Genomic DNA, 16,793 nt, shown 5'->3' with positions numbered 1-16,793 from the left:
TCTCCCCCACTTCCCCCACCGCCAAAAAAAAAAAAAAAGGAAGAGGAGAGGGTGGAGGAAGGACAGAGTCAGATCCTGGTAGAGATGAGAGAACTCCAGAGGATGGATGTTGTTGGAGGCCCTTCAGCTTGGGCAGACATTGTGGCTTATAGTAGGAGGGTGTTTTGGACATGAGGGTTGTGAATGAAATGGGTTAGGCCAGGCATAGTGGCATGCAGCTGTAGTCTCAGCTACTTGGGAGGCTGAGGCAGGAGAATCGCTTGAGTCCTGGAGTTCGAGACCAGGCTGGGCAACATAGCAAGACCTTTCTCTAAAAAACAGAACTAAGCTGAGCGTGGCGGCTCACATCTATAATCCCAATACTTTGGTAGGCCAAGGCAGGAGGATCCCTTGAGCCCTGAAATTCAAGACCAGCCTGGACAACAGAGCAAAACCTCGTCTCTACAAAAAAACTTAAAAATTATCTGGTCGTGGTAGCATGCACTTGTAGTCCCAGCTACTTGGAAGGCTGAGGTGGGAGGATTGCTTGAGCCTGGGAGGTTGAGGCTGCAGTGAGCTGTGATCACACCACTGCACTGAAGCCTGTGTGGCAGAGTGAGACCTGTCTCCAATAAAAAAAGAGAACTTAAAAAAAAAAAAAAAAAAGATTTATTAGCATAAAGAAATGGGTTAGGCTTTGGGTTTCAGGTAGCATGTTTACAAAACAGCTTTATTGATATATGATCCACATACAGTACATTTACCCTTTTCAAATGTGCATACAGGCTGGGCACAGTGGCTCACTCCTGTAATCTCAGCACTTCACGAGGCCAAGGCAGATGCATCACTTGAGCCCAGGAGTTCCAGACCAGTGTGGGCAACATGGTGAAACCCTGTCTCTACAAAAAATACAAAAATTAGCTAGGCAGGGTGGCCCATGCCTGTAGTACCCCCAACTTGAGGGACTGTGGTAGGAGGATCACTTGGGCCTGGGAGGTTGAGGCTGCTGTGAGCTGTGTTCGTGACACTGCACTCCAGCCTGGGTGACAAAGCTAGACCGTGTCTCAAAAAAATAAATAAAATAAAATAAAATAAAATATAAATAAAATGCATATAACTCAGTGGTTTTCGGTGTATTCACAGATATGTGCACCTGTCACCACAGTCACTTTTAGAGTATTTTCATGACCTCAAAAAGCAACAACTCTGTACCCTTTGGCTGTCTCTCCCCTACCCACTAAGTTCTTCCTCCAGTCCCAGTCCTAGTCCCAACTGCAAGCAACCAGTAGTCTATGTTCCATCTCTGGACTTTCATGTGAATGGAGTCATATGATATGCGGGCTGTTGTGACTGGCTTCTTTCACTTATTGTAATGTTTTCAGGGTTTATCCAAGTTGTAACATGTATCAGAACTTCATTCCCTTATATTGTTGACTAGTAACTCCATCGAGTAGATATACCACATTTTGTTTGCCTGTTGATAAGCATTTGGATTGTTACTACTTTTTCGCTGTTATTAATTAAGATGCTATGAATAGTCATGTACAAGTTTTTATTTCTCTTGGATATATACCTCGGAGTAGAATTGCCAAGTCATAAGGTGACTATATGTTTAATTGTTTGAGAAACTGCCAGACTTTTCCCAAAGGCCTGCACAATTTTTTATTTCCCCCAGTAGTGTATGAAGGTTCTGATTTCTTTACCTTCTTGCCAGCATTTTTTATTATTTGACTTTTTAATTCTAACCAGACTAGTAGGAGTAGAGTGATATCTTACCATGGTTTAGATTTGAATTTCTCTGGTGACTAATTATATCAAGCATCTTTTCATTTGCTTCTTCACCATTTGTATATCTTCCTTGGAGAAATTGTTCAGGATCCTTTGCTTGTTATTGAGTGGGGTAATTTGTGTTTTTATTATTAAGTCGTAAGAGTTCTTTATATAGTTTAGACACAGTCCCTTAGATATATGATATGCAAATATTTTCTCATTCTGTGGGTTGTCTCTGATGGTGGCATTTGAAGCACAGAAGTTTTAAATTTTTATGAAGTCTAATTTACCTATTTTTTTGTTGTTGCTCATGCTTTCGGTGCCATATCAAAGAATCCTTTGCCAAATCCAAGGCCATGGAGACTAACTGCTGTGTTTTCTTCTATAGTTTTTTGCTCTTACGAAATGGTATTTGATCCATTTTCAGTTAATTTTTGTATGTGGTATAAAGTAGGAGCTCAACTTCATTTTTTTGCCTGTGGCTATCTACTTGTCCCAGCACCATTTGTTGAAAGGATGATTCTTTCCCCATTGAGTGGTTTTGGTGCCCTTATTGGGGAAATCAGTTGACTACCCATAGGTTTATTTCTGGACTGTCAATTCTGTTCCTTTGATCTGTTTGTTTATACTTATGCCAGTACCACAATGCCTTGAGTGCTGTTGCTTTGTAGTAAGTTTTGAAATTGGGAAGTGGGAGCCCTCCTACTTTATTCTTCTTTTTCAGGATTGTTTTGGCTATTTGAAGTCTCTTGCAATTCCTGTGAGTTTTAAAATAGCTGGTCAGTTTGTACAGAGAAGTCATCTGGGATTCTGATAGTGATCGTGCTTGAATCCATAGATCACTTTGGGCAGTACTGCCATTTTAAGATGTTAAATTGTATTCCAGTTCATGAACATGGTATGTTTATTTTAATCTCTTAATTTTTTCCAACAATGTTTTGTGGTTTTCAGAGTATATATTTTGTACTTCTTTTGTTAAATGTAATTCTAGGTATTTTATTCTTTTGATGCTATATTTAGGTAGTACTTTGATGGGAAGTTGTGATAGTACTTCTTACTCTTATCAGGTGAAGGGGTAGAGTGAGTAGAATTGAAAAAACATTTTGTTGGCAGGAGAGAGGGCAGGGCATTTTCTGCTGTTATTCAGGAGGTTGTGTTCTCAGGTTTTTCACAATCCTGGGGCAAGGCATCGAGGAATACATCAGCTTTCAAAGAACTCCATGCACCCAGCTACCAATGATTTCCCCCTTTCCCCATCCTAATCCAAACCCTGTGTGGTGGTAAGGGATGACTGATGAGTGAGTAGCTGAAGATAGCTCTTGGTTAATAGAAAGGCAATCTGATTGGACTAATTAACACTAATATTTAAATCACTAATACCACTCCCCCAGCTTCTGAGATTTATCTGATGTTCCAAAAGATCTTGGTAAAAGTGGGAAGTGGGAAAAATGCTTTTGGATTTGGCTTGGGAGGTCAAGACAGTTTTTTTGGTTTTTGTCTTTTTAAACGTGCTATATCGTAGTTATATGTATTTTTGAGGTACATGTAGCATTTTGATACATCTGTACAATGTGTAATGATCAGATCAGAGTAACTGGGATATCCATCACCTCAAACATTTAAGGGCAGTTTTTGAAGAGAGAGGATGTCACAGTATGAGTTAGGAAGCACCTATGCCAGTGGTCATTTCCCTTCTCTCATGTCATTTTTCACAGCTTCTTTCCTTTTATTCTGTTTAGTAACTGGGATACTTCTTAGTGTGAGTACAAAGGGAGGTGGAGTCAGGGCTAACATGCATATGCAGGTATGTTCTCAGTGTCTCTGTCTCAGGTAGCACTTTTCCAAAATGACATTCAAATAATTGTGAGGTTAAACTTCAGTTTTTTTTGTTTGTTTGTTTCTTGGATTTTAAACCCTAAATTTGGCCTACTATCAAGTTCATGACCATAAGTGGAATTTCTATGTCATAGAGATTAGCAAGTTAGTGGTTTCTTTGATTTATGTCCTATGAACCAGTATTTTTTTAGATTGCTAATAAACTTTAAAAAAAGATGTGTTGTCATATCCTCTTTTTTTTCTTTTGTGATGAATGGTGGAAAAACTTAAATGCAATTTTATTTGTGTTTCTAACTTTAACTGAGTATCAGAGTTCTGCTGTTTTTCCATCTTGGTTTGCCTTTTCTAGTTCTAATCTGGGACTGAGGGAGACAGTTTGGGCCTGGTTTGCAGATGGTTCTGCTCGCTCTATGGGCCCTCCCCGAAAGTGTACGCCTGCCTGCCTTCAGCCCAGCTTTCATGTTTTGGTGCAGCTCTAATTTCTTTTTCTTTTTGTTTGAGTTCCTTTGATTGCCCAAACTGGGGTCACCTTCAAGCCACCTTGAGTAAAGGGGTGCTTATGCTAAGGACATTGTGCATAGGTTGGAACCTCAGAGATGGTGGACACTGAAGCTACTGGGAAAGTGGCCCCAGGCAGCCCTGCAGATTTGAGCAACAGAAGCTGGCTCCTGTGATTCAACTTGCCTGGTGGCCAATTTCTGTGGCCTTTAGTATCTTTTATCTACATCATGGCTCATATTTACTTGTGTTATACGAGTATAACACAAGAACCTCTGGTCCCTCAGAACCCCAGCTGTGATGTCATTATCTCTCCAGTTTCTCTTTCATCACTTTCCAGGCTCCATTCTTTTTTTTTTTTTTTTTTTTTTTGAGACGGAGTCTTGCTCTGTCGCCCAGGCTGGAGTGCAGTGGCCGGATCTCGGCTCACTGCAAGCTCCGCCTCCCGGGTTCACGCCATTCTCCTGCCTCAGCCTCCCGAGTAGCTGGGACTACAGGTGCCCGCCACCTCGCCCGGCTAGTTTTTTGTATTTTTTAGTAGAGATGGGGTTTCACCGTGTTAGCCAGGATGGTCTCGATCTCCTGACCTCGTGATCCACCCGTCTCGGCCTCCCAAAGTGCTGGGATTACAGGCTTGAGCCACCACGCCCGGCCGGCTCCATTCTTAAATAACCACCAAATGTAGTAATATTTCCTAGTTCAAGTACCAGGAGGGAGCCATTGCCCAGCGCTTTCGTCTTTTTGTGCCAGGCTGTGCCCTAGGCACCCTCTAACCTGTTGACTGGCTTCTTTCGAGTCCGACATCCATTCTATCCCTGATCCTCCCTACTGTGTCTGGGGAGGGTCATGAGAGCTGGCTGCCCGTAGATCTGCCCTAGGAGCAGGACCTTGGTAGGCTCTTCCCCAGCAAATCTGGGAGGGCCCTGGCACCACCACAGATGTGTCCAGTGCAGAGCCAAGGGCATAGGTAATATTGAGAGCAGATACGGGAAAACTTGGCACATAACATTGAATTTAAAATAACCTCACAGATGGAATATTCTTAAGAGATGAAAGTAAGGAGTCAGTGATTTTTTTATTTGAATAGAAAAATAGCTGAACATGTGGGAGGAAATGAAACACAGTGAAATTAACTTGATTGCTGTTTGTTTTTTGTGGGGAGGGAATAATAAAAGTAACAGAGCACATTAGGTTTTACTTTCTTTTGAAAAACCTGTTTTGTTCTTAAACTTTAAAAGTAACAAATGCACTGTAATCTTTTGGGGAAATACAGAAAAAAAAAAGGAAGTAAAAATCAGTCATAATCCTACCACCCAGAAATGACCACTGTTAATTTTTAACTTTGTTGTGTATAAGCTCCAGTTCTTAAATAAATAAGAAAAATATATATGTACTTAAAAAAAATCACTTAATATTACTGTTTGAGGCCGGGCATAGTGGCTCATGCCTTTAATCCCAACACTTTGAGAGGCTGAAGTGGGTGGATGACTTGAGGTCAAGAGTTCAAGATCAGCCTGGCCAATATGGTGAAACTCCGTCTATACTAAAAATACAAAAAAAATTAGCCAGGCTTGGTGTGCACGCCTGTAGTCCCACCTACTGGGGAGGCTGAGGCAGGAAAATCCCTTGAACCTAGGAGGTGGAGGTTGCAGTGAGCTGAGATTGTGCCATAGCACTCCAGCCTGGGCGACAGAGCGAGACTGTCTCAAAAAATAACAAGAACAAAAAATCAACAATACTGTTTGAACAGCCCCGATCATTTAATATTCTTTTATAACAATTTATAATGGCTATGATGTAGTCTGTTATGCAGATGGAACATAATTCATTGTTTTTGACTCTGCTTATGGATGTTCAGGGTTCCATTTTCTTTGATTGTTTCTTAAAAAAACTACATTTTGAACATTCTTTCCTGTACAAATATTTTGCACATGTAGCACTGATTTTTTTTAGGTTGAGTTCCCAGAGGTCAAATTATTGAGTTAAAGAATATAAACAATTTATATTGTTGCTTTTGAAATATATGACCAAATTATCTTTCAGAAATATTGAAATAGCTCACATGCCTACCAACAGTAGTTAGTTCCCATTTCTCATGATCCTTGCCAGCAGTGGATATGATTAAATAAATTTCTAATTTTAAAGAAAAAAATACGGTACTTGTTTTTATTTGCACTTCTGTTAATAGCAAGACTAAACATTTAAGTAGATTATTGACCTTCTTTGAAAAACTTTATTTTTAATTGTGGTAAGAAACACATGAAATTTGCAGTCTTACCCATTTTTACTATTTTTTTCACATGGTACTAGTGTATAGATCTTACCAGTTTTTAAATGTACACTTCAGTAGCGTTAAGCGTATTCACATTGTTGTACAACAGATCTTTAGATCTTTTTCATTCACAAACTGAAACTCTGTATCAGTACACAAGAATGTTCTATTTCCCCCTTAAATGCTCCATTTCCCCTTTCCTCTAGCCCTTGGCAACCACCATTCTACTTTCTGTCTCTATGAATTTAATTTCCTTGAAAACCTCATGTAAGTGGAATAATAAAGGATTTGTCTTTTTATGATTGGATTATTTCATTTAGCATAATGTCCTTAAGGTTCATCCTCCTTTGTAGCATGTGGCAGAATTTCCTTCCTTTTTAAGGTTGAATGGGACCCATTGTATGGAGAGACCACGTTTTGCTCATCCATTACATTTCATTGATGGACACTTAGGTTACTTCCACCTCTTGGCTATTGTGAATAATACTGCTGTGGATGTGGACCCACAAATAGCTCTTTGAGAGCCTGCTTTCCGTTCTTTTAGATGGATATCTGGAAGTGGGATTCCTGGATCATGTGGTAGTTTTCTGTTTGTAATTTTTTGAGGAACGGCTCTACTGTTTTCCGTAGCAGCTGCACCATTTTACGTTGCTGCCAACAGAAGCGTTCTGATTTCTCCACATCCTCATCAGTGCTTTTTTGTTTTTTTTTTTGTTTGTTTCTTGGATGTATCCTAATGTAGCTATCCTAATGGGTGTGAGTTGATTTCTCATTGTGGATTAGTGATGTTGAGCATGTTTTCATATGTTTATTGGCCATTTGCATGTCATCTTTGGAGAAATGTCTATCAATTTCTTTGTACTTTTTTTCTTTTTTTTTGGTGAGACAGAGTCTCACTCTGTCACCCAGGCTGGAGTGCAATGGCATGATCTTGGCTCACTGCAACCTCTGCCTCCCTGGCCCAAGCAGCTCTCCCACACCAGCCTCCCGAGTGGCTGGGACTTCAGGCACATGTTACCATGTCTGGCTAATTTTTGTGTATTTTGTAGAGGTGGAATTGTAACCTCCCAATGAGTTCACCTTGCCTGCTGCCTAGACAGAGCCAATTTATCAAGACGGGAATTGCAATGGCAAAAGAGTAATTTACACAGACCCCGCTGTGTGGGAGACCAGAGTTGTTGTTTTATTTCTTTTCTTTTTTTTTTTTTTTTGAGACTGAGTCTCACTCTGTTGTCCAGGCTGGAGTGCAGTGGTGCAATCTCTGTTCATGCCATTCTCCTGCCTCAGCCTCTTGAGTAGCTGGGACTACAGGCACCCACCACCACACCTGGCTAATTTTTTGTGTTTTTAGTAGAGACGGGGTTTCACCATATTAGCCAGGATGGTCTCGATCTCTGACCTCGTGATCTGCCAGCCTCGGCCTCCCAAAGTGCTAGGATTACAGGCGTGAGCCACCGCTCCCAGCTGGATCAGAGTTTTAAAAGACAATTTGGTGGGTAGGAGCTTAGGAAGTAGGGAGTGCTGATTGGTCAGGTCGGAGATGGAATCATAGCAGGGTCAAAATGAGGTTTTCTTGCTGTCTTCTGTGCCTAGGTGGGATGGCAGAACTGGTTGAGCCAGATTACTACTCTGGGTGGTATCAGCTGATCCTTCGAGTGCAGTTGCAGGGACTGCTAAATATCTAAAGCACGGATCTTAGGTTTTACAATAACTGTGTTATCCCCAGGAGCAATTTGGGAAGATTCAGACCCTTGGAGCCAGAGACTACATGACCCCTAAATTGTAATTTCTAATCTTGTAGCTAGTTTGTTAGTCCTGCCAAGGCAGACTGGAACCCAGGCAAGAAAGGGGTCTTTTCGGGAAAGGGCTGTTATCAATTTTATTTCAGAGTCAAACCATGAATTGATTTCCTTCCCAGAGTTAGTTCAGCTTTATGCCCAGGAATGAACAAGGACATCTTAAGGATTATAAGCAAGATGGAGTCAGTTAGGTCTGATTTCTTTCACTGCCATAATTTCCTCAGTTATAATTTTGCAGAGTCGGTTTCAGGATTTCACCATGCTGTCCAGATTGGTCTCAAACTTTGAGCTCAAGTGATCCTCCCACCTCAGCATCCCAAAGTGCTGGGATTACAGGCATGTGCCCGGTCTTGCATATTTTTTAAATCAGATTTTTTATTTGTACAAATTTATGGGGTTCAAGTGCAATTTTGTTACATGCCAGGTTGCACAGTGGTGAAGTCAGGCATTTAGGGTACAGGTAGTTTGCATTGTTGTTGTTGAGCTTGATCTTTTTTTTTTTTTTTTTTTGATGGAGTGTCACTCTGTCACTCAGTCTGGAGTGCAGTGGCACGATCTCAGCTCACTGCAACCTCCGCCTCCCAGCTTTAAGCGATTCTCCTGCCTCAGCCTCCTGAGTAGCTGGGATTACAGGTGCCCACCACCATGCCTGGCTAATTTTTGTATTTTTAGTAGAAGCAGGGTTTCACCATATTGGCCAGGCTGGTGTCAAACTCCTGACCTTGTGATCTACTTGCCTCGGCCTCCCAAAGTACTGGAATTACAGGCGTGAGCCACCGTACCTGGCCGAATTTTTTTTTTTTTTTTTAAATAAACAGTTGGTTCTGAGACTTTGATCCTGTCAAAAGAAGAAGTTACAAAAAATTTTGTTTAAAAATTAAATTGGCTTTTATTAGTGATTCGTGAATCAGGGAGCACCTGATCTAAAGATTTAGAAAAAGTCTTTGCCATTTTTATTTTAAATCATGATATGAACCATACTTGTTATTTCTTATTTCACCATTTGAAAAAATATGTGATCCTTTCTCTTCACCTGGATAGTCCACAAACTTTTGGTCAGTAGTTTACTTATCAGTGAGATCTCCCATAGGCATATAGACCAAGCCTACTATTGCAAATGTTTTGGCCTGTTGACCTCAGAAAGGTATTATTAAGATATAGTATGTAAGTATTGAAGGCACAGTAATGGCTTGCTCTGTAGTGGGGGTCTGCAAACTACTGCCACCGGTTTTTGTAGATAAAGTTTAACTGGAACCCAACCATGTTCATTCAGTTAGGCATCTGTGAGTGCCTTTTCACTATGCACTGCAGACTTGAGTCAGAGGTGCAGAGACCCTGTGGCTTTCAAAGCCTCAAATATTTACCGTCTGACCCTGTACACAAAAAGATTGCCGAGTGGTGCTTTATAGAATTTTATCTTTGCTTCATAGACATTTTGCATTTTATAGAAAAAATATTCTAGGGTAGAAAATAGAAGAAGCTTTCTCCTCGAGTTTTTGGTTTGGGCAGATCTGTGTACCGTGCTCTCAGGGCAGTGGGGTTGTGAAGAGACACACGAGTCTCTTAGATGAGTCTTCAGAACTGCCATGTTTCCCAGGAAGGGGATAACCCATGTGTCTGCTGCCTGTGTGTATCCAGCTGTAATGTTGCCAGCAGGTTTGAGAAATCACTCCTGTTGTTTGATATGGTTGTGAGATTTTATCTTTTTTCATTTGTTTATTTTAGAGACAGAGTCTCGCTGTGTTATCTAGGCTGGAGTGTAGTGGTGCAAACAGCTCACTGCAGCCTAACCTAGGCTGAAGGGATCCTCCCACCTTAGCCTCCTGAGTCATTAGGACTACAGGTGTGCACCACCATCCCTGGCTGATTTTTTGTTTTTAAACGAAAAATTCAAATACTGTGGAAACCAAGCCACACCCAGCTTGATAGTGAGATTTAATAATTCTTGGAATGGGCAGGGTGCGGTGACTCATACCTGTTTTCGAGCACTTTGGGAGGCTGAGGCAAGAGGATGGCTTGAGGCCAGGAGTTTGAGACCAGCCTGAGCAACATAGGGATATCCTGTCTCTACAAAAATGTAAAAAATTAGGCAAGGTGGCTTGTTCCTGTAGTCTCAGCTGCTAGGGAGGCTGAGGTGGGAGGATCACTTGAGCCTAGGAATCTGAGGCAATAGTGAGCTGTAATTGTGCCACTGCACACCAGCCTGAGTGACAATGAGACCCGGTCTCTAAAAAAATGAAATAAAATAAAAATAATAATTCTTACAATGAAGGTAAGAGAGAAGGAGAATGGGTGGCCATCTAGGTGTGATGGGGGTTCTTCATTGGTGGAGGAGAGAGAGAATACTCTGGAGACAGCCTATCACCGGGAGGCAGATATCCAGACTTGGCATAACAGTCTTTCAGTGAGACAAGAATTCTCTATGTGCATTTTTTTTTGTTTTTTGAGATGGAGTCTTGCTCTGTTGACCAGGTCGGAATGCAGTGGCGCGATCTTGGCTTACTGCAACCTTGGCTTCCCGGGTTCAAGCAGTTCTCCTGTCTCAGCCTCCCGAGTAGCTGTGTATGCCACCATGTCCAGCTAATTTTTGTATTTTCAGTAGAAACAGGGTTTCACCATATTGGTCAGGCTGGTCTTGAACTCCTGACCTCAAATGACCCACCTACTTCAGCCTCCCAAAGTGCTGGGAATACAGGCGTGAGCCACCACACCCAGCCCTCTATGTGCATTATTATGACAGATGCATAAGCTAGTCCGGGGAGTTTGGAAATCTATCTATATGAATCTAAAATTTTCCAACTCACCTAAAGGGCATAGTTTTGTCAGGGAGCAATTTCTTTCTTTTCTTTCTTCCTCCCTCCCTCCCTCTCTCCCTTCCTTCTTTCCTTTTGATGCATCTCGCTCTTGTTGCCAAGGCTGGAGTGCAGTGGCACGATCTCGGCTCACTGCAACCTCCACCTCCGAAGTTCAAGGGATTCTCCTGCCTCAGCCTCCCGAGTAGCTGGGATTACAGGCATGCGCCACCACACCTGGCTGATTTTTGTATTTTTAGTAGAGACGGGGTTTCACCATGTTTGCCAGGCTGGTCTCAGACTCCTGACTTCAGGTGATCTGGCCACCTCAGCCTCCCAAAGTGTTGGGATTACAGGAGTGAGCCACTGCGCCTGGCCTCAGGGAGCAATTTTTGATTGGCAGCTTTGGTTTGCTAAATTATAGACAGTTGCCCTTTTATCTCAAACCATACAATTGTGCTATCATTGAATTTCCTTCTCCCCACCAGTAAATGCCATGGCAAGGTCTAGTACCAAATGATACTTTTTCTTGTGTTATAAAGGTAGCATCTTTTAATACATGTGAATTTGCCATTTATTTTACATGAAATAAAAATAATTTATGTCAAAATTATTATTTATTCTGAGAGCATTATGCTATTTACTGTATTTAAAATAATTATTACTTTAAAAAGTTTAATGTGTTACTAGAAAAATTCAGACAATATGGAAGTGTATAGAGGTTAGAAAATGAAATGATCTCCCCCTGCCCACCACCATTTTCACTGTACATATTTACAGTATTAGAGGTTGACCATGATAGTTCACTGTGATGTTTTGGAACAACTTGTTGAAACTGGTTAAAACTGCTTTCAACTTTCTCAAGTTTCCTGTTTTCTTTTTTATTTTATTTTACTTTTATATTTTGAGACAGGGTCTCACTGTCACCCAGGCTGGAGTGCAGTGGCATGATCATGGCTCACCACAGCCTTGACCTCCTGGGCTCAAGCAGCCCTCCCACCTTAGCCTCCCAAGTAGCTGGGACCACAGGCGCATGCTACCATGCCCAGCTAATTTTTGTATGTTTTGTACAGACAGCATTTTGCCAGGTTATCCAGGCTGGTCTTGAACTCCTGGGCTCAAGCGATCTGCCCACCTCATCCTCCCAAAGTGCTGAGATTACAGGTGTGAGCCACTGGGGCCAGTTTCCTACTTCATAGTTGGACTTGGTCTGTAGCATCTTAAAGTGGCCAATTATCAGACTCCTATTAGATAGAAGTGCAAAGTTCTGTCTGGCTGGGAAAAGCTCAAGCCCTTTGGGGAAAATTAAGACCCCAACTTTGAACCATTTGTTCACATTACAGAGCCTTGGAGGCAGCTTGTGGCATTGGAAGGCCACCCTCGGGAAGCAGACTGGCTTTGGTTGCAGTGGAACTTGAGCTTTCACACTCTTTCATAGTGTGACCTTGGGCACCTTAACCCCTCTGACCTTCCGCTTTCTTACTTGGCAAGTGGGGATATTCAAATCCTCATAGGACAGTTGTGGAGTTTAATTACACAAGGAAACACAGCTATACCCTGTTGGAGAAATTCAGTCAAATAGGAGAGACAGAGGGTATCTAAACATCGTGATGCAAGCGAGGTTAATGGCACCAGGGGACTGCACAGCACGCAGTTGTGTAACGGGGCAGAGAGCCTGGGAAGTGATTTCCTTGCAGAATCCTGGCAGAGGAGCGGGAGTTTGCTGGTGGCTGGAAAGGGTGAAAGTATGAGGGCAGAGGTTCAGCCGTGTGGAGCATGCGACGTGTGCGGGAAGCATGGCCAGATCCTGAGATGGTGGAACCCACCAGCTAACTTGGCTCTGGTGCAGGAATCCCATGATAACCGGCCTTGAACCACTCCTCCTCCTGGCCTCCTCCCCTTGGCACGACCCAGGCCTTCTGTGTAGAGGGCCTTTTTTCTTTTGCTTTCCTGGCTATCTCACACCATCCTTTAGGCCTCAGCGGAAGTGCCATTTTCTCAGTAAACCCTCTCCACCCCCACTTAGTCCCTCCATTCTTTAAAATTTTGTTTTAAGTTGTAAACACGACCTAAAATGTACCATCTGGTCCATTTCTAGGTGTACAGTTCAGTGGCGTGAAGGATGCTCACATTGTTGTGCAGTTGATCTCCTGAACTCTTTTCATCTTGCACAACTGAAGCTCTGTACTCACTCAGCTGCCCCCCACCCCCTCTCCCTCCCATACTTGGCAGCCACCCTTCTACTTTCTGTCTCTGAATTTTTTTTTTTTTGAGATGGGGTCTGTCACTCAAGTTGGAGTACAGTAGCACAATCTCAGCTAACTGCAACTTTTGTCTCCCAGGCTCAAGTGATCCTTCTACCTCAGCCTCCTGAGGAGCTGGGACCACGGGCGTGCCACCATACCTGGATAAGTTTTTATTTGTGGTAGAGATGGGGTTTTGCCCTGTTGGCCGGGCTGGTGGTCTTGAACTCCTGACCTCAGGTAGGCGATCTGCTTGCCTTGGCCGACCAAAGTGCTGGGATTACAGGTGTGAGCCACCGCACCCGGCCTTTGCCTCTGAATGTGACTGCCCTTGGTACTTCATACAAGTGGAATCATACGGTGTCTGTCTTTATGTGACTGACTTATTTCATTTGGCCTATGTCCTCCAGGTTTAGCCCTGTTGTGTGTTTTTCCATTCCTATCACACGGCGTCCTTTCCTGTCATTTCCACGTTATAATTAGGAAGTCGCCTCAAAAGCTCCAAGCCTGCTGTGTACTCTACCGTGTGTCCCGCTTCCACCCCAGCTCATGGCACGTAGCAGGAGCTCCATGAAGAGTGACCAAACAGAATCTCCAGTTCCAACCCCAGTCTGTCTTTCCAACCTAATCTCCACCAGTCCCCTCTTGACTAGCTTCTTACAGCTGCGGCAATAAATTACCACAAACTTGATATTTGGAACCTCTTACAATTTGGGATGCTGGAAGTCCAAAATCCAGGTGGCAGCAGAGCCGTGCTCCCCTGCAGAGGCCCTAGGGGAGAATCCTGCCTTTGCTTCTTCCAGCCCCAGGGGCTCTGTGGCTGGGGGCTGCATCCCTCTCCCTCCTCCGTCTTTGTCTTCGCATGTTCTTCTGTGTGTGTGTCTCCTCTCTTTGTCTTATATGGGCACTTGCCATCAGATTTAGGGTTCACTCCAGTCATTCAGGATGATCTTACCTTGAGATTCTTAACTTAATTATATCTGCAAAGACCCTTTTTTAAATAAAGTCACATTCACAGGTTCTGTGGATCGGGACATGGACATATCTTTATGGCAGCCGCGATTCCACGCGACTGCACCCTCTGAGAACCCTGTCCCCCCGCTGATCTGGCCTGGTCACGATCTCTGGACCATAGGGCACGCTTTTCACCAGGCTCTGTGGGTGGTGGTGTTGCTCCCTTGGAGGTCCTGCTTTTCTTCCTTGAACACTGAGATCCCCTGCTCTCTCCTTCCCTCTCATGTGTCCTCTGACTGCTCTAGGGGAAAGGGACATTCTTGGAAAGCTTCCTGCTGCTGCCTGGGTGTGGCTCACTCTCCCCTTCCAGAGGCTCTGTGGGGTCTCTCGTCTGTACCTCCACAGGGCCCTGGAGGCAGAGCTTGTGTTCTTGCTTCCCTGTGTTCCCTATGGTGCCAGAAACATGAGTATAGAGACTCTGGGAATACGTGTGGGGGATAATATGGACCTGGAAAGTGGGTTCAGACACATGCTAATATTATCAAAGTGAAGACAAATAGTGGACCTGCAGTCATAGTCGCCCTCAGTTGTAAGAATACATATGTGTGGATATAGGCAGGGGATTTAAATTTGCCTTTTGTTTTTGGCAGGGAGCAGGTGTTAAATCTAATGAGCTTACATACCAAGTGGGTTTAAAGAACAATTGACAACCCCAGAGACATGCAGGGCCTGGTGTCAAACGACAGGCTGGCTGCACTGCTCGGAAGCTCAGAGTCAAGGTCCTGACTTTCTCCCGCTGAGGGCCATGCCATCTCTTGTGTGACCTCTGGAATAATTTAAATGTCACAGGAAGGGTCTGGTCCCAGAAAGTTTGAGCTTCCAGTAAAAGCGTCAGGGCTGCCTCTGGTGGTGGATCTCTCTGGGCGTCTTTTCCAGCCAGCATCCCCCTGCGCATGGCTTCTGCTCCCCAGCATCTCTAGCTTCCTTCCCGATTTGCTAAGGCTCCAGCCTCCGCCTGACTGGCTGGCCTTGCAGTTTGAAGGTCTGTCGTCATCCAGCTGCCTTGGACTTGTTGGGGTCCAGACTCCTCATCCCTGGTGTGGACTGATGTGCACCTTGGTCCTGCCAACAGGAGAGGGCAGCGTGGGAGCAGCAGAGGCTCACGTGTCAGGGACTGTGGGGCGGGGGGCTCTGTCAGGGGATTTGGGTGGGAGGCCATGAGCGGCGGATCCACTCCAGTTTGGAGGTTGCAAATCACCCATTGTGGATATCTTATTTTTCAGATTGATCGTGTCCTGTGCTGAAGATGTTTCCGGAACAACAGAAAGAGGTATGTCATCACAAATCCAAAAATAAATAACCCACATGTTTTGACTCACACAGGTTAGTTCTTCATTCGCGAACTATAAACCCATGGGTTGCTAGAGGAGGTTTCATGAAAGAACAAAGGCCCACCCTCCTGTACCTGCTCCTCCACTCCCACCACTGGTGCCTGCATGGCCTTCATTTTGGGTTCCAGTGACTCAGCTGTGGAGCACATTCCCACCCACAGCTCGTGACTCAGAATTCGCCCAGGCTCTGCCTCCCACCCCTTGCTTGGAGCCGTCTCCATCCAGTCTGCCTTCCTGCTTTTCTACTCCATTGACTCATCCCTGAATTCTCCTCCCTTCAGGTAGCAGCCCAGGGGAATTTCTGCCATTAGTTTCAGGTTTGCCCCACTTGTTGCCTGGGCTTGGTTTCATACAACACAGGCAAGACTGGCCCTTCTGCCTGCAGCCTGGCTTCCCAGGCCTCCATGCTAGCCCCCTGAGCCTCTCCCTGACTGGGAGGAGGGTAGGACAGCCATCATGCCAGCCCCAGCTGATGTCCCTCCTTTGGCAGTACCTGTTGCCCTGCCTGCTGTGGTGCAGTGCACATTATCACTTGGTGAGGCTGATGAAGTGGAGAAGCAGCACAGGGGCCTGTCTAGGGAGTGTGCACACATTTGCACACGAGTCACACATTCACACAGTAACATGGTCCTAGCTCACCGTGCCCAAGTTGAAAGCACGAAACAATTTATTTCAGAGAATCTTTCCAGAAAGTCCTTTGCTAGCTCTCACATCTTTAATTTCAGCCTTATCTTTGGCTTCAGGTTCTTCTCAGCAGTCCAGCCTGCTTGCATCCCTTAACTCTAGGCTGGGCTTCCCGGTTTTCAAAGGCAGTGTTTTGGTTTGTTTTTTAACTTTTAAAAATTGGGCTAGACGGGCATGGTGGCCTGTGCCTGTGGTCCTACGTACTCAGGAGGCTGAGGTGGGAGGATCCCTTGAGCCTGGGAGCCAGAGGTTGCAGTGAGCCAAGATCACGCCTCCGCATTTCAGCCCCGGCGACAGAGCAAGACCCTGTCTCAAACCAAAAATCAAAAACCAAAAACCAAAATAATTGTCTGGGCACCGTGACTCACGCCTGTAATCCCAGCACTTTGGGAGGCCAACGTGGTTGGATTACTTGAGGTCAGGAGTTTGAGAGCAGCCTGTCCAACATGGGGAAACCCCATCTCTACTAAAAATACCAAAATTAGCTGGGCGTAGTGGCACGCGTCTGTAGTTCCAGCTACTTGGGAGGCTGAGGCACAAGAATCTCTTGAACCTGGGAGGTGGAGGTTGCAATG

At 44.3% G+C, this 16,793-nt stretch overlaps 1 protein-coding gene across 3 annotated transcripts in view; it reads left to right on the top strand.

The window, feature by feature from the left end:
* Positions 1-16,793, top strand: part of SNX10 (sorting nexin 10) — an 84,346-nt gene that overhangs the window by 41,779 nt on the left and 25,774 nt on the right. For all 3 annotated transcript variants that reach the window (XM_025380846.1, XM_025380845.1, XM_025380844.1), the window contains one exon: positions 15,427-15,473. In XM_025380846.1, the coding sequence (XP_025236631.1) occupies positions 15,450-15,473 (24 nt within the window). In that variant the 5' untranslated portion in view covers positions 15,427-15,449. Of the gene's footprint in view, positions 1-15,426; positions 15,474-16,793 lie in introns of those variants that run through there.

The sequence above is a fragment of the Theropithecus gelada genome, chromosome 3 (genome assembly GCF_003255815.1).
Source record: "Theropithecus gelada isolate Dixy chromosome 3, Tgel_1.0, whole genome shotgun sequence".
Classification (NCBI taxonomy): domain Eukaryota; kingdom Metazoa; phylum Chordata; class Mammalia; order Primates; family Cercopithecidae; genus Theropithecus; species Theropithecus gelada.
The sequence above is the reverse complement of the archived record's forward strand: the minus strand, read 5'-3'. Positions and strand labels throughout refer to the sequence as shown.